The sequence below is a fragment of the Schistocerca piceifrons genome, chromosome 7 (assembly GCF_021461385.2).
Source record: "Schistocerca piceifrons isolate TAMUIC-IGC-003096 chromosome 7, iqSchPice1.1, whole genome shotgun sequence".
Lineage (NCBI taxonomy): Eukaryota > Metazoa > Arthropoda > Insecta > Orthoptera > Acrididae > Schistocerca > Schistocerca piceifrons.
Window position 1 is genome coordinate 68,398,933 of NC_060144.1, and position 25,461 is coordinate 68,424,393.

At 44.9% G+C, this 25,461-nt stretch overlaps 1 protein-coding gene across 1 annotated transcript in view; it reads left to right on the forward strand.

Annotated features, from left to right (window-relative positions):
- LOC124805425 overlaps positions 1–25,461 on the forward strand; it is a 107,505-nt gene that overhangs the window by 57,811 nt on the left and 24,233 nt on the right. The window contains exon 6 of the mRNA XM_047265987.1: positions 22,031–22,293. Coding sequence (XP_047121943.1) covers positions 22,031–22,293 — 263 coding nt within the window. The remainder of the gene's footprint in view (positions 1–22,030; positions 22,294–25,461) is intronic.

Sequence of the window (25,461 nt, forward strand, 5' to 3'; positions counted from 1 at the left end):
TGTCGTAGGGAATCTAAACAGCAGCAGAAATGACTATCGGACATTTAACTTCAGTAAACAGAGGTTTACTTAACTTGTAGCTTCCTCCAGGGCGTTGCGAAGAAACTTTACAAAAGGGACAAATCGCAATAACGTCTGTTATCAGAAGAAGCAAACTAAAGAGCGCCGTGCAGTGTGAGGCTCCCCTTAATCATGTTTGAGCAGACTGTCGACGACTGACCAAGTCTGAAGACTGCTACTGAGACTGAGCTGTGTAGCTGCCGCTGGCCATCCTTCACTGGCTCAGCAGGCGCGCATCATTGGATCCAGGCCGGCCGCGGTGGTCTCGCGGTTCTAGGCGCGCAATCCGGAACTGTGCGACTGCTACGGTCGCAGGTTCGAATCCTGCCTCGGGCATGGATGTGTGTGATGTCCTTAGGTTAGTTAGGTTTAAGTAGTTCTAAGTTCTAGGGGACTAATGACCTCAGCAGTTGAGTCCCATAGTGCTCAGAGCCATTTGAACCATTGGATCCAGCGGATCCCCACGCTACCGCTATTGGCGTCTGTCAGAAACGTGCGTCAAGGCGCCGGCAAGGGTGGTATCGATCTCTGATACAACAGAATTGGTTCACACCTACAGACAATGAACGCAACATACCGATTCCCAAAGCGATCTTCTCTCGCTGCGCCATCCCTGGCAACAGGGCAGAGACATCAATCAATCACACGGAACTTATTGCCATTTACTGTGTCGCTGACGGCGTACATACAGAGCAACTCATATGCGAGTTAAAAATTTGCTCTATCCACTGAAGCATCTACACTCCTGGAAATTGAAATAAGAACACCGTGAATTCATTGTCCCAGGAAGGGGAAACTTTATTGACACATTCCTGGGGTCAGATACATCACATGATCACACCGACAGAACCACAGGCACATAGACACAGGCAACAGAGCATGCACAATGTCGGCACTAGTACAGTGTATATCCACCTTTCGCAGCAATACAGGCTGCTATTCTCCCATGGAGACGATCGTAGAGATGCTGGATGTAGTCCTGTGGAACGGCTTGCCATGCCATTTCCTGATTGTGGCGCTCACCTGCACGGCGCCAAACACGCATACGACCATCATTGGCACCAAGGCAGAAGCGACTCTCATCGCTGTAGACGACACGTCTCCATTCGTCCCTCCATTCACGCCTGTCGCGACACCACTGGAGGCGGGCTGCACGATGTTGGGACGTGAGCGGAAGACGGCCTAACGGTGTGCGGGACCGTAGCCCAGCTTCATGGAGACGGTTGCGAATGGTCCTCGCCGATACCCCAGGAGCAACAGTGTCCCTAATTTGCTGGGAAGTGGCGGTGCGGTCCCCTACGGCACTGCGTAGGATCCTACGGTCTTGGCGTGCATCCGTGCGTCGCTGCGGTCCGGTCCCAGGTCGACGGGCACGTGCACCTTCCGCCGACCACTGGCGACAACATCGATGTACTGTGGAGACCTCACGCCCCACGTGTTGAGCAATTCGGCGGTACGTCCACCCGGCCTCCCGCATGCCCACTATACGCCCTCGCTCAAAGTCCGTCAACTGCACATACGGTTCACGTCCACGCTGTCGCGGCATGCTACCAGTGTTAAAGACTGCGATGGAGCTCCGTATGCCACGGCAAACTGGCTGACACTGACGGCGGCGGTGCACAAATGCTGCGCAGCTAGCGCCATTCGACGGCCAACACCGCGGTTCCTGGTGTGTCCGCTGTGCCGTGCGTGTGATCATTGCTTGTACAGCCCTCTCGCAGTGTCCGGAGCAAGTATGGTGGGTCTGACACACCGGTGTCAATGTGTTCTTTTTTCCATTTCCAGGAGTGTATTTTCTATTTCCTCTGTAGTTTTAGTACAGCTATTTGTGAAACCCCAGAGGTACTTATGAATAACCCAATACTCGTATAAACATGATGACAAGCATATCCAAACGGAAATGATAGCAGGAAGCTACATGGTGCCTGAATGCTAATAAATCAACTGTGCAGTATAAGCAGATAGTTATATATTCAAATATAGTACATTAGTACACAAACTGATTAATTTTCGATTTAAAAAGTAATATGTATCATCCTCTATACTCAAGATTAGATCCTTGGTAGGGCCAAGCTATTATCAGCGAAATATTAGGCGAGCTAACAACGAGGCAGGTACATCATGATTGTTTTTATCTGCAGGATATTAATTACTTGGCCATGAGGACATTACCCACGTTGTAAGTAGGCTGTTCGGGTTTTTATGTTAGTAACGACACGTAGTGCTCTGTACGAAAATCTCTGATTGCACTGTGTGCAGGCTGTGTCTGGTTGGACTCATTGTTGGAATATTTGCTAGTGTAGCGTTGAGCAGTTGGATGTGAACAGCTTGTAGCGTTGGGCAGTTGGAGGTGAGCCTGTCGGCCGCGGTGGCCGAGCGGTTCTAGGCGCTTCACTCTGGAACCACGCGGCTGCTGCGGTCGCAGGTTCGAATCCTGCCTCGGGCATGGATGTGTGTGATGTCCTTAGGTTAGTTAGGTTTAAGTAGTTCTAAGTTCTAGGGGACTGATGACCTCAGATGTTAAGTCCCATAGTGTTTAGAGCCATTTGAACCATTTTTTTAGGTGATCCGCCAGCAGTGGTGGATGTGGGGAGAGAGATGCCAGAGTTTTGAGAGGTTACTATGAGCGGGCGATCTGGACGAAAAGGAAATCTGTAAGACTGGATGTCATGAACTGATATAATGACTTTTGAACACTATTAAGGTAAATACATTGTTTGTTCACTATCAAAATCTTTCATTTACTAACTATGCCTATCAATAGTTAATGCCTTCAGTAGTTAGAATCTTTTATTTAGCTGGAAGAATTGGCGCTCGCTGTATTGCAGTAGTTCGAGTAACGAAGATTTTTGTGAGGTAAGTGATTCATGAAAGGCATAGATTATTGTTAGTCAGGGCTATTCTTTTGTAGGGATTATTGAAAGTCAGAATGGGTTGCGCTAAAATATTGTGTGTCAGTTTAGAAATGATCAGAAGAAGTTAAGAGAGAAATGTCTGAGTACGTTCCGTTTTACTCAGCTGTTTCTGTATCAAATAAAATAAGTTTTTCCAGCTCAGTCATTCTTAATTTTCTGAGGGGAAGTTCAAATGTATTACCAGCGAGCTAAACCCGTCTCATGTTTTCACAACCACAGCCCGGCAATCAACGCCTTTGGCTCGTTATTAAATTATAATATGGCTTTTGCCATGTAGACAATTTTGTGGGATTCGTCAGTTATGTCTCTTTACGTCACCGAAGGCATAAGCTTTTGTTAAAAACCTAGGAATCTACAATCAACACGTTCTGAGTGCAGTACAGTATGTAAATACAGTAAAATTTCTCATAAACGCAGTTACGTCAGTGAACAAGTAAAAAACCGTAAGAAATTACAACAAACCTACAACCATTGAGGTATGATGGACTGTTATTAATTACACTTACCTTACAGTAACCAACACAGCAGCAGCGCTAATGAGAAATGAATATGATTGCCAAATTCACACAAGGAAGAACCGCAGTTTTTCTGTACGCATGTCATTTACACGGATTTCAGTCATTTTTCTGAAAAAATGTTCACCTTGGGCTTTTCATCGCCGGTATTCAACAGCATACCATTTCCCTTTGCATGTAATACTGACATTCTCATTAATACTTCATTGCAGTGGCAAAGATGTTTTCGCAGACAGGTGAGTCAGTGACGGGAACGTATAGGCAGAGACCAAAAACAGATGGATTCAGGGCCTTACTTTTCTTTACAAATACTATGTTTCACTGAAAGATCCGCTCCATGAAACAGAGACCTTTCCGGTGGCAGGTGGTTTGTTTGCAGCTGCCATGCACCAGTGAAGTGCACTGGGAGGAGGAATAGAGCGTCTGGTAAGGCGAGTAACGACTTGTCAACACAAAATCACATAGGAGTAATGCAGGAATAGGTCTAATAATGAAAAAGAAACAAGGAATACGGATAAGCTACAAAGAGCAGCATAGTGAGCGTATTACCGAAGGCAAGATAAACACCAAATCAACACATATTAACATTAATACAGATTCACATGCCTACTAACTCTGCATATAAAGAAGAGATTGAAAGAATGTGCGATGGCACAAAACAGATTATTCAAATTGTTAAGGCAGACGAAAATGTGATTGTGATGGGAGATGGAAATCGATGATAGGAAAAGGAAGAGCAGAGAAAATAACAGCAAAATATGGACCGGGGGAAAGGAATAAAAGGGGAATTATGCAATAAACATAATTTAATCACTGCAAACACTTGATTTAGGAATGTCGAGAGGAAGTTGTGTTCGTGGAAGTATTCTGTCACAGGTAAGATTCAGATAAATTATATAATTGTAAAGCAGAGATTTCGACTTAAATTTCGAACTTTAAAAAGTTTTCAGGCGCGGAAATCGGCTCTGGCAATGATTTGTTTGCTTTAAACTACTGGTCGAAATGGAAGAAATTGCATGAAGGTAGGAAAATAAGCAGATGAGACCTGGATTAATTGAGGGAACCAGATGCTGTTGAGCGTTTCACTAAAAGGAAAAGGGGAAGGAATGCAATAGGAGACGAACGGGTTGCTTTGAGAGATGAAATAGACAAGGCAGCAGAGGATGAAATAATTAAGAAGGAAAAGACCAGCAAAAAACCTTGGATATTACATGAGACGTTGAATTTAATTCGCAACAGTCGAAAATGTAAAACTGTAGCGAATTAAGCTGTTAAAGGCAATATAGACGTCTAAACCATCACGCTGACAGAACAGAAAGTAAAAAAATGGATGAACAGGTGTGGCTATAAGACAGAGGGCAGACGTTACGTGACTAGTAGAATGATAATAGCTGTATATAAGAGATTTAAATAGGCCTTAAGAAAAGGGAGAGAGAGAGAGAGAGAGACCCTGTTGTCGGAATATCAAGAGGCTGGACGAGAAGCCAGTGCTACGTACAGGGGAGAAAGCTGAAAGGGGAAAGGAATATTAAAAGGGGATGTACAAGGGACATGAACTTGAATAGAATGTTACAGAAAGGGAAGAAGAAGGAAATAAAGATGAGATAGGAGTTATGATACTGGGAGAAGTAATTGACAAAGCATTGAAAGACCTAGTTCGAAATATGGCCCTTGGAGAAAAAGACATTTCTCAGAATTATTTAGATCCTTGGAAGAGCGGGCTGCGACAACACTGTTCCACCTGGTATTTCAAGATGTATGAGACTGATGAAATATCATCAGCCATCAACAAGTGAGTAAGTACTCCAGTTCTAAAATTTCATAATTGATTATTGCAAAATATTGATACGATTTATTTACAGAAAAATGGAAAAAGGGGTAAAGTCGACTTCGAGGAAGATCAGTTTGGTTTCCGGAGAAATGTACAGTAGGATCACGCGGGGCAATACTGAGCCTACAATTTGCATTACAAGACAGGTTGAAGAAATAAAAACGCTACGTTTATAGCGTTTGCGGATTTAGAGAAAGCGTTTGACAATGTTCGCAACACACTCTTCGACAGCCTGAAGGCAGCAGATATAAAATACACCGAGCGAAACTTGACGCTGTGGCGCACCTACTGCGGAGCGCCGGCGGCCTAATGTCTGCCGGCCGCACTGGAACTGCGGCAGGGCTAAAAAGTCAGCGGGCATAACACCAGAGGGCGACGGCGGCGGCCGCGCCAACATATCAATCGTCGAGCCCAGACAGCATCGGTGGACGTCGATCTAGACTGTTTTCTGCTTCCGAGACCCAGCCATGGGGCCAATCAGATACCGTACTTCGCACGACGAGGGTTTAAGCTCGCTCTGGGGCAGGAGAAGGCAGTGAATTGCCAGTCGAGAACCGATGACCTTCACCAGAGCCATCGCCGCTGTCGCCGTCCAGTCTGTCGTCCACCGCCACTCTTCAACCAAAACTTCGCGCCCCCAGGGACCGGACTCTGCCGGCTAGGCATATCTGGACTTCGTCATCATTTTGAGATTGCATCTAGGAACATTAACATTTTCGATACTCGTGCTTGGCACAGACTTTGCTATGTAGCGGCTCGTTCTAGCAGTTATATCGTCCAGCAAGGGATTTGAGTACTCATCTTCCGATTATTGACGTTCTACATATCTGTATTGTTTACTACAGTGTTCAAGAATAACTCTCCTTGTCACAGTAAATTTTCTGAAGAAATATTTAATATATATGGTGTTAAGTGATTAGTAGTGAAAGATACTCCAAAAAGCGCTTTTTGTGTCGTAGTTATACTTTCCTAAAGGCTCTGGAGTTTGTGCATTCAGCTTAACTATGTCAATAAATACGAGGTTTGACTGAAAAGTAATGCTTCCACCTCCGTAACTCTTCAACAGTTGGCAGCATTGGTATGCGGCAGGTACTGGCTTGTTCCGTATCCTCTTCTCTACAGCTCCAGTTGGCGGGAAGCTTTAGGATTGAACGGTTGTGTTGTTACAGTGTAAAGTATGGAACCCTGCGCAGGCGCTCGGTTCGTGCTATTTAAGCAACGGACAGTTACTGAATTCCCAAAGGAGATTCATCAGAGTATGAAAGCAGTTTATGGTACTGTGTTGATGTGAGTACTCTGTGTCGTTGGGCGAGTAAGTTTAAAGATGTTGAGGCGAGAACATCTGACCTTCGTGACAAACAAAGAGTTGGACGTCCTGTGACAGCAACTACAGAGTTCCACGAGCAAAATATTGACAGATTGATTCAGATCGATCGTCGTATCACTGAGAGAGAAATTGTAAGCACAATCGACATTTCACAAGAACGTGTGGGTCACATTATTGCTTTGTATGGCTATCGGAAGACCTGTGAGCGAAGGGTACCCCGCATGCTGACTCCTGAAATGAAAGCACAGAGACTTGAAATTTGCCAGGAACTCCTCTCGCGTTACGAGAATGAAGACGCACAGTGCTCACATCAACACAATAACCATGAACTCCTTTCATTCTGTGATGAATCTCCTTTGGGGTGACACTTTCTGCGGTCAAGAATTCAATGACTGCACGTTGCCTAAATCGCATTGACCGATCGTCTGCGCAGGGTTCCACACTACACAACCGTTCTATGCCAAGGCTTCCCGCCAACTGGAGCTGTAGAGAAGAGGCTACGGAACAAGCCAGTAGCTGTCGCATACCAATGCTGCCAACTGTTGAAGAGTTACGAAGGTGGAGGCATAACTTTTCAGTCAACCCTCGTATTTTTCCAGTTTACCTTGCATGTATCAGTTATGTCGAACATAGTAGGTCACCTACACTTCGTATAGGAACCAGACTGTTATTATGAGCCTAAGAATATGAAGGGTAAGCAGTGGTTGAGAAGGGAATGACACGGAGTTGTACCGTACCCACTATTTTAGTCGATGTGTACACTGCAGAACATTTAAAGGAAGTAAGTGAGAAATTTGGAAAGAACTAAAATTGAAGGCAGATAATAAAAACTTTGGATTTGATAAGGATAGAAGGTGAAGCAATGAATTTAAATCTGTGCCATTGCTTAACATTCTGTCCTTTATCGAAAATAAAGTTGAGACTCATAAGACTCCGGAAAAATGTAGTTACACTATATTAAAAAGTCTGAAGTTTGCCATCGACATTGTAATCCTTTCAGAGACGGAAAAGGACTTTTAAGAGCTGTTGAATGGGATAGATGGTGTCTCGAAAGGAGGCTATTAGGTGAAACAAACAAAAGTAAAGAAGGGATAATGGAATAAAGTCAAATGAAATTAATTGATATGAAGAAATTGAAGAAGGAAATGGAGCAAAAACATGGTTCAGTTGGCTCTGAGCGCTATGGGACTTATCATGTGAGGTCATCAGTCCCCTAGAACTTAGAACTACTTAAACATAACTAAGGACATCACACACATCTATGCTCGAGGCAGGATTCGAACTTGCGACAGTAAAGGTCGCGCTGTTTGAGATTGAAGCGGCTAGAACCGGTCGGCCACAACGGCCGGCGAAATGGAGCACAAAAAGTGGTGGAGGAGTTTCTGTTTCTCGGTAGCAAAAGTGCTGATGAAGACTATAAAATGCAGTTTGGCAACAGCAACAGAAACATTTCTTAAACGTGAATTTTTTTTTTAACAGCGAATATAAATTTATGCCTTAGGAAATTTGTCTTAATGTATTTGTCGGGAGTGTAGGCATGATCAGAAGTGAAACGTGGGCGATATAAAATTCGTACAAGAAGAGGATAAAAGCTTATGAATTGTGAAGCTACAGAAAAATGTTAACGATTAGATGGGTAAATAGCAAAATTAATGAAGAGGATTTGAATCGGATTTGGGAAGAAATGTAGCAGTTATGAAGGGATGAGGAGTTCTGGGCAGGACAGAATAGGGCGGAGAGCTGCATCAGACTAGTCTTCGCACTGAACACCGCAGCAACAATATGAGGGATGACGTTTCCCCTAAGCAATGGCACTGATTCCATTACAGCGCTTTAGTTTCATAACATTACATAAGCTGGAAAACTAAAAAAGTGCTAAATCGTACAGAACAAATTAAAATAACAAAATTTTCACCATGAGAAATATAAAATATTGTAAGTAGGCTGTTTATGTTTTCTTATTGGCAACGTTACGTAGCGCTCTGTGTGAGAATCACTGGCTGTGCTGTGTGCTGTCTGTGGCTAGTTTGCATTGTTGTCTGCCATTGTAGTGTTGGGCAGCGGCAGCTGGATGTGAACAGCGCGTAGCGTTGCGCAGTTGGCGGTGAGCCGCCAGCAGTGGTGGATGTGGGGAGAGAGATGGCGGAGTTTTGTAATTTGTCATGAACTGCTATATATATTATGAGTATTAAGGTAAATACATTGTTTGTTCTCTATTAAAATCTTTCATTTGCTAACTATGCCTATCAGTAGTTAGTGCCTTCAGTAGTTTGAATCTTTTATTTAGCTGGCAGTAGTGGCGCTCGCTTTATTGCAGTAGCTCGAGTAACCAAGATTTTGTGAGGTAAGTGATTTGTGAAACGCATAGGATAATGTTAGTCAGGGCCATTCTTTTGTAGTGATTTTTGAAAGTCAGATTGCGTTGCGCTAAAGGTTAAGCACAGTCTTGTATAATTGTTCAAAAAGGGGACGTTTCAATATCAGCTTCTTGACACGACACATAAAGTAACATTTTGATGCGAATAAGTTAATCACATGTATCTGACAATGGGGTTAAGCTCCGAACTGCTCATGATAAAATATATAGCTGTAGAGTAAATATAAGACTAGTTTCAAATTTTTAGCATTATTACAGCCTGAGAATTTCATGGAATTCCACGGCTGAGCCAAAATGTCTGCTGCCAGCATACGTATATTCAGAATAGACACCATTTGTTGAGTGGAGTCTGAGACGAGGTTGTCACAGGAGATACAAATAAAATTGGAAAAAAGTGAACATGGTTTTAGCTTAGTGTGTAAATCATTATTCAGAATTTCTCAAGTAGTCAATAGAACGTAATTAACAACTGTACTATAAGCTTCTGCATTCACTCAGTTATATGAGGACAGAATCGAGTTGTACCTGATAATCTGTTGTTTTATCCAGTAAATTTTATTTACCTCTGACAAACTCTTAATTACCCACAGTGTGGTGGTGCTTTATGTTATGGTTTTCATATAATATGGAAAGTTGAAATTAATGTTATTTTGCTGCTTCACAACTGGAAAATTATTTACGTCAGTGACTCAGTTGCGACGCTTCTCGCAGTTAGTTTGCCCGACACGCTGTTTTTATAATAAAAGACGCCACCACGTACATGTCATTATTTGCTCATCAAGTTTGAGTGTGTGTGAGCTTAAAATCTTTAGTAGATTGTTGTTTTTTCTGTGGTCTTCAGTCCAGAGACTGGTTTGATGCAGCTATGCATGCTATTCTATTCTGTGCAAGCTTCTTCATCTCCCTGTACTTCCTGCTGCAACCTACATCCTTCTGAATCTGTTTAGTGTATTCATCTCTTGGTCTCCCTCTACGATTTTTACCCTCCACGCTTCCCTCCAATACTAAATTGGTGATCCCTTGATGCCTCAGAACATGTCCTACCAGACCGATCCCTTCTTCTAGTCAAGTTGTGACACAAACTTCCCAATCCTATTCAGTACTTCCTCATTAGTTATGTGATCTACCCGTCTAATCTGCAGTATTCTCCTGTAGCACCACATTTCGAAAGCTTCTATTCTCTTCCTGTCCAAACTAGTTATTGTCCATGTTTCACTTCCATACATGGCTACGCTCCATACAAATACTTTCAGAAACGACATCCTGACACTTAAATCTATACTCGATGTTAACAAATTTCTCTTCTTCAGAAACGCTTTCGTTGCCATTGCCAGTCTACATTTTATATCCTCTCTACTTCGACCATCATCACTTATTTTGCTCCCCAAATAGCAAAATTCCTTTACTACTGTAAGTGTCTCATTTCCTAATCTAATTCCCTCAGCATCACCCGATTTAATTTGACTACATTCCATTATCCTCGTTTTGCTTTTGTTGATGTTCATCTTATATCCTCCTTTCAAGACACTATCTATTTCTTACAACTGCTCTTCCAAATCCTTTGCTGTCTCTGACGGAATTACAATGTCATCGGCGAGCCTAAAAGTTTTTATATCTTCTCCATGGATTTTAATACCTACTCCGAATTTTTCTTTTGTTTCCTTCACTTCTTGCTCAATATAAAGATTAAATAACATCGGGGAGAGGCTACAACCCTGTCTCACTCCCTTTCCAACCACTGCTTCCCTTTCATGTCCCTCAACTCTTATAACTGCCATCTGGCTTATGTACAAATTGTAAATAGCCTTTCGCTCCCAGTCTTTGTTATTTTTCTGAGAAGAGATAATATTTATATTTTTGAAACTTCACATAATAACATATTTCGCTATAACGTCAGTTTTGGAATACTCGTATTTGCGATGTTTTTTATACCAATTTATCACGGTATGCGGCGTACCGCCACAAAAGTTATCTAGATAAATAGAAGTAATTATTTTACGTCCTGTAAAATGGATCTTATGCCTGCTGATTCGTCTCAGAGTGCTCTGAATTCTCCTTTAAAAAGTTTCAAACATGTAGCTACTTTTAAAAAGAAATTTTACTGAAATACTTCACAGCCCGATGCTCTGGACTAAGAGATTCCACTTACGCCATGCCTTGTTATACTGATACTTCGCTCAAAGCTACAGAAGATGTACAGATAAGAATTACAGGTGCTGTGCTTCTCACTGAAAGGTGTGTCCCAGTTAAAGATTCACTGAAAGCAAGGAAAGGAGTAGGGGGGGGGGGGGGGGGGAGAGGAGGGAACAGTCTGCTAGCTATCGCTGGCGTCTAAACTGTGGCGACGGCGTGGAAACGCCACCCGAGTTCACGTGCTCTGCATCTAGCTGGAATAGTCCCCAGACATTTCAAAGCGATATGGAAAAGGCTTCCACCCTGAAACCAAAGCTGACATGGTGGAGTTAACCAGAGTCGATAGTTCATGGGGTGACACTGGTAGTGAGCAATAGCAAGTCGGTATGACCGTAAATTCAACACCCTGGAAGACAGGAGTTGGGGAAGAAGAACAAAACTCCCGAGCAGTAAGATTCAAGAGATCATTCGCGATTCTTCTAGAGACACCATTTAAAGGGCGTTCTCTAGTGGTCTGTGTACAGGGAAGGATCCCTCTGGGAGGAAAGATTTTTTGATGTCAGCTAGACAACCACATAGTGAAACATACAGATGGTCATTCTGAGTTTCGTTCTGAGGATTCTTTCAGGAGATTTTCATGCGAGACCATGCTAAGTGATTCGGACTGAGTACGTTCTGGTGGTACGTAATTCTGATTTCTACTCAGTTTTCAGACTGCTGATTCCTGCTTCATCCTGATGTCAATTGCCACTCTGACGTCCTTAGTTTCCAAGTAGTGACAGGTGGTTTCTCTTTAGATTTAATATTCGTACTCAAGAGCATTCTACTTTCTTCCAACCACCTGACCCCCAGCCTGCACTCATAACTCGGATGCCACATCTTCAGTTTAATTACTGCTGACGCAAAGTATGAATGAGCATCAGAAGCCACCGACTGGGCGCCCCAGCCAGGACTGTGGGGCTGCATCGACCACTGGTTGGTTGTTTCACCTGGAGAGGTTAGGGAGGAAGTGACGAACTAGAAACACGTTAAACTGCTCTGAGCGTTGCCCACGAAGCCATGGCTACACGAGCAATCAGAGAGAAAAAATCTGGCGACTCTCAATCAACGGCCACGTGACACCACAACGCCTTCTCTTGACATCCACACATCGCGCTGACATGAAGCCAGCCAACCAAAACTTAATGTACCACTGATTCCGTCGTATGGTGAGATAAAATGATTAATCCTTGCCCCTCATATGCCAACTTAGCTAGCTGCGTTTACACCCAGTCGGTTGGGCCTTCTTTACTACTACTGTTCTCACTCTGTGTTACACGGCTGAGAGTAGTACAGCATTCCCTACAGACATAGTGGCCAGCCCGCCATGGTAAACCAACAAATCGAGGAACTTGTTTCATGGTGACGACATCGGGTCCAAGGGTGATAGTTCCTTTCTACCATTCTGTCACGTCTCGACACCGGCCCTCTTGACTGCACTAATTCCGTACGACCGACTAGCACGTACACACCACTTCGCTGTCGTGACATATGTTGGCCGTAAAGTGCCACGTGTGCACGTGGTAACAGGTGTACACCATCTGCAGCGCTCTCTTAAGGGAATATTGCAGAGGAAAATAAAGGGAATTTTCAGGAAGAATGGAATTCCTCATCTTAAATAAGAAAATGGGGCAGGAGACTAAGAGATGAGCAGCTGCATGAAAAGCAACACTAGCATCCGGAGCAGTAGTTCTACAACAGCAACTCGCCAACTCATATAGTAATAGCAGTCGTATACATTAATTACTCGCCACTCAGTCTGGCAGAAACATCGAGAACATTCCCAAAGTCGAAGACAGACATGATTGACACCATGGTGAGAGGCTGTGTTAGTATAGAACCGCGCGGGAAACATGCGAAGACTTCAACCACGATAATGTCTATTTGCAAGAAACGAACTGTTGATAGACAGACACAGATTTGCATGCAGAAAGTAAGGAGTTTATGACGGCGATACAAGATCAGGCATTGCGACGCAGAACTACAGCAAATATGTCCTGAAAGATCAAGGAATAGATGACAGCTAAGGTAAGAGTGGGGATCGAAGGCAAATCATATCATACATTACACCTGGATATAAAACTTCCGTTAACTCCGCATTGCAGTTACGATCCTATCACTGCTGTCGAAAAGAAAATTTTAAATTTACTGAAACTGCAACATGATAACAATCTATAGATCTGAGATAACAGTGATTCAAATTCAAATGGCTCTGAGCACTATGGGACAACATCTGAGGTCATCAGTCTCGTAGAACTAGAACTATTTAAACCTAACTAACCTAAGGACATCACACATCCATGTCCGAGGCAGGATTTGAACCTGCGACCGTAGCGGTAGCGCGGTTCCAGACTGAAGTGCCTAGAACCGCTAGGCCACACCGGCCGGCATAGCAGTGATTAATAAAGCTTCTGTCACCTTCCTTACAGACAAGCCTGAAACCCACAACCCACAACTTAAAAACTACCTGCATGTTTGTGTAAGGAGTATTTGAGGCGGGACAAGGGTAGCATCCTGGCATTCAACTAGTCGGATGTGGGAAACCACCTAAAAATATGTGGTGTCACCGCCAGACACCACACTTGCTAGGTGGTAGCCTTTAAATCGGCCGCGGTCCGTTAGTATACGTCGGACCCGCGTGTCGCCACTATCAGTGATTGCAGACCGAGCGCTGCCACACGGCAGGTCTAGAGAGACTTCCTAGCACTCGCCCGAGTTGTACAGCCGACTTTGCTAGCGATGGTTCACTGACAAATTACGCTCTCATTTGCCGAGGCGATAGTTAGCATAGCCTTCAGCTACGTCATTTGCTACGACCTAGCAAAGCGCCATTACCAGTTACTATTGATGCTGTAAAACATGTACCGTCAAGAGCTATGTTCACCATTTACGGATTAAAGTTAAGTATTCCTACAGCTACGTCCTTTTTTGCTAAAGTCTAACTTCCTTGTCCTGTTCCAGACCTCACGCCAGCCTGCGTGAGCTAAAACGCGTGCCTTTCGGCTTCCTCTCATAGTGGGTTGGCTGTCTTGCCAATCCACAACAAAATACATCCAGACTGAACGGTCCGCCAGCCTTCGTCGTAAATACGCAAGGCGGATTGGAGGTCGGTTAAGGCTAGCCTCTCAGAATCCCTGAAGCGGAGTGCTAACACTTGAGGCTACTCGGGCAGGCCGACTGTCAAGAGGTAACAGGTCCTGAAACAGCAGCCTTCGCTCTATTGGAAACTGTAAAAGGCAGCTGTTCTGAACACGTGCAGAACAGTTCGTAGCTTCTTCGAGAATGTAATTGATTTGGCGATGGCTTTTTATCCAAACCGTCGTCATCGCATCGATAGCATGTAAAAATGAATGAACTAACACACTGAAGAGCCAAAGTAACTGGCACACGTGACTAATATCGTGTAGAGCCCCGCGAGCACGCAGAAGCGCCGCAACACGACGTGGCACGGACTCGACTAATGTCTGAAGTAGTGCTGGAGGGAACTGACACCATGAATCCTGCACGGCTCTCCATAAATCCATAAGATCACGAGGGGATAGAGATCTCGTCAGAACAGCACGCTGCAAGGCATCACATATATGCTCAATGACGTTCTTGTCTGGGCAGTTTGGTGGCAGGCGGAAGTGTTTAAACTCAGAAGAGTGTTCCTGGAGCTACTCTGTATCAGTTCTGGACGTGTGGGGTGTCGCACTGTCCTGCTGCAGTTGCCCAAGTCCGTCGGAATGTACGATGGACATGAATGGATGCAGGCGATCAGACTTCAACTGAGCACGCCCACACCATTACAGAGTCTCTACCAGCTTGAACAGTTCCCTGGTGACATGCAGGATCCATGGATTCATGAAGTTGTCTCCATAGCCGTACACATCCATCCGCTAGATACAATTTGAAACGAGGCTCATCCAACCAGGTAACATGTTTCCAGTCATCAGCAGTCCAATATCGGTGTTGACGGGTCCAGGCGATGTGTGTCATGCAGTAATCAAGGGTACACGAGTGGGCCTTCGGCACCGAAAGCCCATATCGATGATGTTTCGTTGAATGGTTCACACGCTGACATTTACTGATGGCCCAGTACTGAAATCTGCAACAATATCCGGAAGGGACGCATTTCTGTCACGTTGAACGATTCTCTTCTGCCGTTGTTGGTCCCGATGTTGCAGGATCTTTCTCCGGCCGCAGCGATGTTGGAGATTTGATGTTTTACCGGATTCCTGATAGTCAGGGTACATTCGTGAAATGGTCGTACGGAAAAATCCTTACTTCATCGCTGTCTCGGAGTTGCTGTGTCCCATTGCTCGTGCATCGAGTGTGGTACCATGTTCAAACTCACTTAAACCTTGATAACCTGCCATTGTAGCAGCAGTAACCAATCTAACAACTGCGCCAGACACTTGTTGTCTTATATAGGCGACGCCGACTGGCCGGACGTTGTGGCTGAGCGGTTGCAGGAACTTCAGTCTGGAACCGCGCTGCTGCTACGGTCACAGGTTCGAATCCTGCCTCGGGCATGGATGTGTGTGATGTCCTTAGGTTAGTTAGGTTTAAGTAGTTCTAAGTCAAGGGGACTTATGAGCTCAGATGTTAAGTCCCATAGTGCTCAGAGCTATTTCAACCATTTCTAATGTGATTGTTATGTAAGGTCACTTCATTAACTGATATTCGTTCTAATGGTTGTTCCTGAAGACATTTCATGGGTGGTTCAGCTAATATTGTATGTTGTCGGCGTCTGATGTAGTTCTTGCACATTGTACCAACATCTGTATAACAGTGCGCTTCAGTGCCGAGCGATCGCCAATAGCATGCAAGTAGAGGTCTGTGTGCGCTGGTTTTCTGTACATAGCACGCTCTCAATTAGTAGCGAACGAGGATGTCGAGGAAGAGTAAGGGGTCGTTGTTTTCTGCTTCCATACTGAACTGCATATTATAGTTAATGCTGCTGAAAAGTTCCAGGAACTTGTCAAGTTTTCACGCCTATGGTGCATTCGTCATTTCGTCCCACGAACAAGAAAAAGTTATATTTTAAGCAAAATTGGATAGTCTGAAGGCGATATGAAAATATTACAGTGAAACTTCCTGGCAGATTAAAACTGTGTGCTGCACCGACACTCGAAATCGGTACCTTTGCCTTTCGTGGGCAAGTGCTCTACCTTCTCAGCTACCCAAGCATGACGCACGACCCGTCCCCACAGCTTCAACTCTGCCAGTACCTCGTCTCCTACCTTCCTAACTTCACAGAAGCTCTTCTGCGAACCGGTTTAATCTACCAAGAAGTTTCATTTCAGCTCACACTCCGCTGCAGAGTGAAAATCTCATTCTGAATACTCCACTGCTTTCATTGCGTCTGCTATTCGCATCGACTCTCTTCATACGCACTCTGCTGGTTTCCAAAGAAGCAGATACTTCCAGTGCTAACATGCTCCGGTCGCTTGTCGCGTCTTTCGACGAAACGTGCGTGACCTACGTCACACGAGTCTGGAACTTCCTATGGCGGAAAACAACCAGGCTACTGGCCGCCTATTTTCGGTTGTTTGGAAGCATGGTCAGCCGGAAGCACCACTCTGGCGTTGAATTCTGCTTTGTTCGGACCTATCTGAGGCCCAATTGGGTACGGTGAGGTGGCGGACGCTGGCTGTGGCCTGCTCCATAGTGCATCATATTTGTTAGTGAGATAGCTACGTGCTCTTACACTAAGCAATACGTCTCATGCGAATCTGAGTATATTCACACAGAGCGCGTTTATTTCAAAATGGTTCAAATGGCTCTAAGCACAATGGGACTTAACATCTGAGGTCGTCAGTCCCCTAGACCTACAACTACTTAAACCTAACTAACCTAAGGAAATCACACATCCATGCCCGAGGCAGGATTCGAACCTGCGACCGTAGCAGCAGCGCGGTTCCGGACTGAAGCGCCTAGAACCGCTCGGCCACAGCAGCCGTCCGCGTTTGTTTATCGAAATGTGGGTTGACAGTGTTGTTGTTCAAATTCAGACGAAACTTGCCTTCCTTCGTGACCAGTTCAAGATCGTGTGTGCACGTAGATAGCGAGACTCAGTCGTACTCTTTCATTTGTGAGCATTCACGCAATTCAGGCTCTCACATTCAATGACATGTGAGCAAACTGCTTTAGTGAAGATATTTTTCTGAATACTGTATAAACCTAAAATATTATGCCCCTTTATAGTATCCCTTGCATACCTTGTAGTCGCCCATGTGAAGCTGCTTATTACGTATCTCAAATAGCGAGCATTAGACTGAATTTGCAGCAGTATCCGCATTCGTCTCCTTATTTTGTTGAAACTCCCTTTGTTCGTCGTTGGAATCACGTATCTTTGCATGTTCAAGACCAGAACTGATCATACCTTGACTCCTTGTCCCTTTTAACGGCTCTGTTGTTTAAATGTTTTAATGTGTGTGAAATGTTATGGGACTTAACTGCTAAGGTCACCAGTCCCTAAGCTTACACTCTACTTAACCTAAATCATCCTAAGGACAAACACACACCCCCATGCCCGAGGGAGGACTCGAACCTCCGCGGAGACCAACAACACAGTCCATGACTGCAGCGCCTGAGACCGTTCGGCTAATCCCGCGCGGCTGTTATTTAAACAAGCAATTCACTCGCTTCGTATCGCCATATATTAGTCTCATATTTTACGTTATTTTCAGCTTTCCGGTAGATATTTGTGTTGCAGTCTGCAGATGAATACAGTTCCACTTGCAGCTCTACCTTCAGATCAGTTCGTTTAATAAGTTCGTCGGAAATCACTCTAACTCAGAGTTTAATATGTTAGGAGACCTAATCTCAGATTCGGAAACGAGACACCGAAGGTGGTAGATGGGTTTCACTATTTGTCAGCAAAATAACTGATGATGGACGAAGAAAACAGAATATAAAATGTTGACTGAAAATGGCAAGAAAAGCGTTTCTGTTGAACAGAAATTTCTTAAAATCGAATATAGATTTAAGACGTGGTAGTGGACATGATAATGAACAGTTTAGACAAAAGGATAAAAGAGACTTTTGAGATGTGGTGCTACTGAAGAATGCTGAAAATTACATGTGTAGACAATTTAAGTAACGAGGTGTTACTGAATAGAACTGGGGAGACAAGAAATTTGTGGCAGAACTTGACCAAGAGAACCGATCAATTGATAGGACACTTTCTGAGACAACGAGGGGTCACGGGAAGTGAGGTGGGGAAGGAGGGAGAGTGAGATCATAGAAGGAGACCAAGGATGAATAGAGTAAGCAGATTCAGAAGGAAGTAGGTTGCAGTGGTTATCCAGAGATGAAGAGAATTTCACAGAACAGAGTAGCATGGAGAGCTGTAGTATTCAGTCTTCGCACTGTCTTAGATTTCAGTGCTAATTCAGATTCCACAAATGGCATTCACATAGGATTGCACTAGTGTTTGCTTAAAGGGCGAACCTCTTTACACTATGAACCAATTATTTTTGCATATATCCTTCCCAATATTAACTCATCTGTTTCCTTCTCAAAGACATGAACTAGTAACGTTGCGCTTGGAAAAGTTTAATCGTTCTCGGTGCGTATCTTTGATTCTGATCGCATTACCACATACGCCCTCCACGAAAATTAGCTGAAAAATCAGTTACAAATGATTCAGGATTCTAGTTAAACATTCAAGTTAAAGTTCCAAGGCATCTGTTAGATTCACGCTTTGCTGAAAGAGACTGGTAAGTGCAAGCGTGCCATCGATAGCCACTGTCCCAATCACCGATAGAGGAACCTGTGATGAATGTTGATTTTTTTAAAAATATTTACCAGCCATCAGAGGTTATAGGGAAATAGATAAGTAGTTTCGACCGTTTGCAGTCATCTTCAGATCTGAAATGTATTGGACTGAAGTATTACAAGATAGGAATTGCATTCATCATGAATGGTGTTTAGAGAATGTTTTAACAAAGTTGCTGAACAGTACATACCACAATACAAAAAGCTGTGACTAAGATAAGAGGACACTTTGTCAATTGGCTGTTAACACTCTGCGACACCACACTGGTGTCGTGCGCGAAATAGCGGTCAACGGCCGGCGACACCACAGTGGTGTCGTGAGCATAGTATCGCGCAGTGGGCGGCGACAGCACTTTAGTACTCTTGCGTTCTTTTGGTGTTTTGTTTAGGTAACAATAAGTTACACACGTCAACAAGTTTTTTGTTTTTATAAGTTATTCTACCCTTTCATAATGACACACGAAAGAGATGATACGATTATTTACGACGAATGCGCGGAGCAAAACTTGGAGCTTGCCACTACATCGCGTACCTCTCGTCATGGTCTGGTTGACAGACTTTCCGCTCACATAAAGCAACACCAACTAAAAGGCCTACGTATTTCCGAAACGGTAAACGAAAGCGAAGAAACTGCCATGTATGTTCCAAAAACATAACAAAAAACAACAACAAAAGAGAAATACTAAGTATGCAAGACAATGTAAATAAACAAATTTTGTATTTATTTGCGTATGTATATCTTCGAAATTTCATGGAAGCAGGGGAACAGGGTTGAGAACTTATGAGAACTAAGGATGAGATCAATAATGTCAAGAACGGCCGGCGACAAGCCAAGTAATCCGAATTAGCGCTGCCGGCATCAAGCGAATAAACTTCTATGAGACATGCGGACAGCAAAGAGTTAACAACACAAAAGAATGTCAACTGTAAAGTGTATCGACTACATCTGCTGTCGAAAAATGACGTAAAACTGACACAGAAGCATCGTAATGTGAGCCTATATATGTCACAAATGACAAAATAATATCCTAAAGTTACAAGAAAACATTACATTTGAGGCGTACTTTCGAACTCGTGTTTGTGACATGAGTATATAGTCAGTAAAGAGAAGCAGCGTTGCCGTACCTGGGAGCGCCATAAAATATAGTCAGAGTTTCCATTTGCTAGTTGTAGCAGACTGCGCTCAGCCTCACAGGTGAAGAAAGCGCCAGAAGTAGGCAGCCCTTAGACATCGCGTTTTGTATTGTGGTACGCACTGTTCAATAATTTCGTTAAAATCTTTTGTAAATACCACTAATATTGATGCAAGTCCCGTCTTTCAACCCGTTACTTGAATATCTCTCAGCTCGCAAGGTGATCGGAAACGGTCGAAACTACACTACTGGCCATTAAAATTACTACACCACGAAGATGACGCGCTACAGATGCGAAATTATCCGACAGGAGGAAGATGCTGTGATATGCAAATGATTAGCTCTTCAGAGCATTCCCATAAGGTTGGCGCCGGTGGCGACACCTACAACGTGTTGACATGAGGAAAGTTTCCAACCGATTTCTCATACACAAACAGCAGTTGACCGGCGTTGCCTGGTGAAAGGTTGCTGTGATGCCTCGTGTAAGGAGGAGAAATGCGTACCATCACGTTTCCGACTTTGATAAAGGTCGGATTGTAGCCTATCGCGATTGCGGTTTATCGTATCGCGACATTGCTGCTCGCGTTGGTCGAGATCCAATGACTGTTAGCAGAATATGGAATCTGTGGGTTCAGGAGAGTAGTACGGAACGCCGTGCTGGATCCCGACGGCCTCGTATCACTAGCAGTCGAGATGACATGCATCTTTTCCGCATGGCTGTAACGGATCGTTCAGCCACGTCTCGATCTCTGATTCAACAGATGGGGACGTTTTCAAGACAGCAACCATCTGCACGAACAGTTCGACGACTTTTGCAGCAGCATGGACTATCAGCTCGGAGACCGTGGCTGCGGTTACCCTTGAGGCTGCATCACAGACAGGAGCGCCTGCGACGATGTACTCAACGACGAACCTGGGTGCACGAATGGCAAAACGTCATTTTTTCGGATGAATCCAGGTTCTGTTTACAGCATCATGATGGTCGCATCACTGTTTGGCGACATCGCGTTGAACGCACATTGGAAGCGTGTATTCGTCATCGGCATACTGGCGTATCACCCGGCGTGATGGTATGGGGTGCCATTGGTTGCACGTTTCGGTCACCTCTTGTTCGCATTGACAGCACTTTGAACAGTGGACGTTACATTTCAGATGTGTTACGACCCGTGTCTCTAACCTTCATTCGATCCCTGCGAAACCCTACATTTCAGCAGCATAACCCACGACGGCATGTTGCAGGTCATGTACTGGCCTTCCTGGATAGAGAAAATGTTCGACTGCTGCCCTGGCCAGCACATTCTCCAGATCTCTCACCAACTGAAAGCGTCTGGTCAATGGTGGCCGAGCAACTGGCCAGTCACAATAAGCCAGTCAGTATTCTTGATGAACTGTGGTATCGTGTTGATGCTGCATGGGCAGCTGTACCTGTACATGCCATCCAAGCTCTGTTGGACTCAATGCCCAGGTGTATCAAGGCCGTTATTACGGCCAGAGGTGGTTGTTGTGGGTACTGATTTCTCAGGATCTATGTACCCAAATTGCGTGAAAAAGTAATCACATGTCAGTGCTAGTGTAATATATTTGTCCAATGAATACCCGTTTATCATCTGCATTCCTTCTTGGTGTAGCAATTTTCAATTTTAATGGCCAGTAGTGTAGTTATCTATTTTACTATATGCGAGCTAAGCCAGCAAATATTTTACAAAAACAAAAAAAAATCAACATTCATTGAGATAATGAATCTCTGTCTCTGCACTGACAGTGTTAGGAAGTACAGAGGAACCGTGCTTCGAGGAGTACGCTTTCGGTTCATGCGAGACCCCGCACGGCCCTTGCGGTTGGCCCGGAAAGCGAGTAATAGCGGGAACTGTCTGGACCCAGCCGGCAGCCTCGTGAAAGACGCGGGCGCTAAAACACCGCGACAAACAAGCGGCAGACGCACGTAGCGAGCGCACAGTGGAGCACGCAGCAGGAACCGGCGAGCGAGTAGCGGCGACCCGGCTGTGTGGAGGCGGGAGAGTGCGGGAGGCGGCGGGCGTGATGCGGGGCGCCAGCGGCAGCGCGCCGGCGGCCGCCGCCGTGCTGCTGGTACTGCTGGTGGTGGCGGCTGCGGGGGCGGCAACGCCGGCTGCGGGGGCGGAGCCGCGAGCCGCGCGCGTCAAGCGCAGACTCGTCTTCCTCGAGGGCACCACCTTCTGGGTGAGTTGTCCGGCCAGCTCTCTCTCCTCACCAGCTGGAACGCTAGCCACAAGAGGTGAAGTAGTAATGGTCTGCTTGTCAGCTCGAAAAAAATAAACCCGCAAACTATCAATCTTATTGACGGTGTCAGGCCTGCTCCACCGACTTACACGTCAACGTGACGACTTTTTCCCAACAGCGGATGACTAGGTGGAGACCGTGGTGTTAAAAGCTACATTTCAGTTTTTCAGGAAACGTTCCACCTCGAGAGATTCTGTAAATGTCTGCTACGCAATGGTTTTCTGTTAAGAGTAAAGAGGAGACTATAGGGCTGAGCCAAACTGTGATAGGCCAGAAAAAAAAATTTTAAAATGTGTGTGAAATCTTATGGGACTAAACTCCTAAGGTCATCAGCCCCTAAACTTACACTCTACTTAACCTAAATTATCCTAAGGACAAACACACACCCCCATGCCCGAGGGAGGACTCGAACCTCCGCCGGGACCAGCCGCACAGTCCATGACTGCAGCGCCTTTGATCGCTCGGCTAATCCCACGCGGCTAGGCCAGAATAGCAGCATATTTGGCATCTAGGGCGATGAAGTGGAGCACGAGCAACCCCTTGAACAGCTTCCATCGACACTTCGCCTTTACAACCTCTTCTAAGCTCTTGAGGACATTTTGGCAGTTTGTTCCTGCAGCGGTTGCTCTTTACGACCTTAACCTGTTGGTACCACACAATTCCAGTTCTGACAAAACCATTCAACATCACTTTGTCGCATGATCTTACGGTTGTTGCATTTCTCGGCGGTGGTGATTACACATACACTGATAAGCCAAAAAATTATCATCACTGCCAATCGCGACGCTGGATGCTGCCAGGTGGCACTGCAGACACGGAACGCGTTAACACGGACGGAAGATCGCCCCAGCGAAGATATGGGCTGCAAATGGGGAAATCCATTGAGATAAGCGACTTTGACAAAGGGAATATTGTTATTTCGGCAGAGCCTGTGAACGAGTATATCCAAAATGCGAAGCTGGTCGAATGTTCACGTGCTACTGTCGTGAGCATCTACGGAAAGAGGTAGGACAGTGGAACTACCATTAGGCGCTAAATGGTTGGACGTCCACGACTCTTCACAGAACGCGGGGTCGGAGGCTTGTTTGCTTTGAAAAGTAGATTAGATGGTGATCTGTGGCATCTCTGCGGAAAGAGAACAATGCTGGTATACCCACAAGTGTTTCAAAGCATACCGTTCATCGTACATTGCTGAACATGGAGCTGTACAGATCACTCCTACGTGTTCACATGTTGACTCAACGACGCGGTCAGTTATGAGTGCATTGGCCACGCAACCATCGGCATTCGACCGTCGATCAATGCAAACGTCTCTGCTCTTGGCGTGAATCACATTTCTGCTACACTAGGTCGATGGTCGTCTCCGCACAGTCATCGAGGTGAATGGCGGCTCGAAACGCACAGGGGGCCAGGGACGCGGTCTAGTGGGAGCAGTATTGTACTACGGCAGATATTCTCCTGCACTTGCATGGGACCTTTGGTGGTAATCTATAGCACACTGACAGTTGCGAACCACCTGCATCGCCGGCCGAGGTGGCCGAGCGGTTCTAGGCGCTACAGTCTGGAACCTCGCGACCGCTACGATTGCAGGTTCGAATCCTGCCTCGGGCATGGATGTGTGTGATGTCCTTAGGTTAGTTAGGTTTAAGTAGTTCTAAGTTCTAGGGGACTGATGACCTTAGAAGTTAAGTCCCATAGTCCTCAGAGCCATTTGAACCACCTGCATCCCATCACGCTTGATGTCTTCCCCGACGGCGATGTCATCATTCAGCAGTTTAACTGTCCGTGTCTCGGAGCCAAAACCGTGCTACAGTGGTTTGAGGCTGCATTGTAGTGAACTCACGTTGATGTCTCAGCGAACAAATTCGCCTGAAGTGAATCCTACGGAACCCACATGGGTCGCTATCTGGCGCCATCAACGCGTTCGCAAATTACATGACATGTGCGCATGCGTCTAATGCCACATACCTCCACAAAGCTACCAACAAACTGTCTGATCCCTGATACGCGAAATCAGTGATGTATTTGGTTTCAAAACGGACAAACAAGCTGCTGAGTAGATGGTCGTAATGTTTTGGCTCATCAGTGTACTTCCGTTGTTTGCTGTGATCCTTTGCCTTTGGCTTCGTGGTGCATCTCTTCCTTGGCTATTAGGTGACTGAGGAAGTCATTTGAATTGTCCTGACATGGCTGCAGCATTTCCGGAGCTGCCTCGTTTCGGACGGATTTTGCTGATAACCTCTGCACTGAGCGCCCTTAAACTCCGCTCGCTGGCATTGTTGAATGCTTGTGAGCAGTCGCAGAACACAAGAGTATGGCGAATATTTCAGCTTAAAAAGTAGTGCAAGATGCTGAAATCTGATCCGTGACTAATTTCCCCTTACTCCACTTTCGTCTCTCTTGTGATACGGCTGTCTTCGAGCACTAGGATTTTCACTTAGCTTAAGATTCACTGTTTATCAAACAGAGATAGTGTGCCATTTCATTCTTCGTCAGTCGGACTTACTTGACAACTGCATCATCAGGTGGTGCACTGTTGCCGTACGCTCCGTCCGAGGAGAAAACGCCAAGAAGCATAGCCCGATTTGCCAGAAACTTCGTTCAGTGGAAGAGCGGTGAAATGTATTTCCTCGTTTTCTCCTTCCTTCTGTCCATGTTATTCCCAATTTTTTATTTCTTCTGCTTTGAAAGCCTTCCAAATTTAGTATTTTGTTTTTTAAAACGGTTTCTTTCTGCTATTTCTGATTCCTTGATGTTGTTTCTTTCTTCTTCCCCGCGTTATTATTTTAAATTTTGTTTTTAGTTTCTGTACCTGTGTCCGTAGTGCATTGCTAAACGAATGTTTTACTTTTCAAATTCAAACTACGTTGTCCTTATTTGTATTTATGAATGGTGAATGAATTTAGAGAAAAATGAAAAAAGAAAAAAGAATAAATGAATGGAAAACTGGATTGAAATTCTTTTCAGTGAAATTTCTGTAGTGGATCTTGATTTTTAATCAGTGTAAGAGCCAGTTTTCGAAAAATGATCCGTTATCCGTCGTTTGCCGTGTAGCTACTACCGGCGCATGAAACCTTAAGAAATGTTAACGACGCTTTTTTTCCCCAG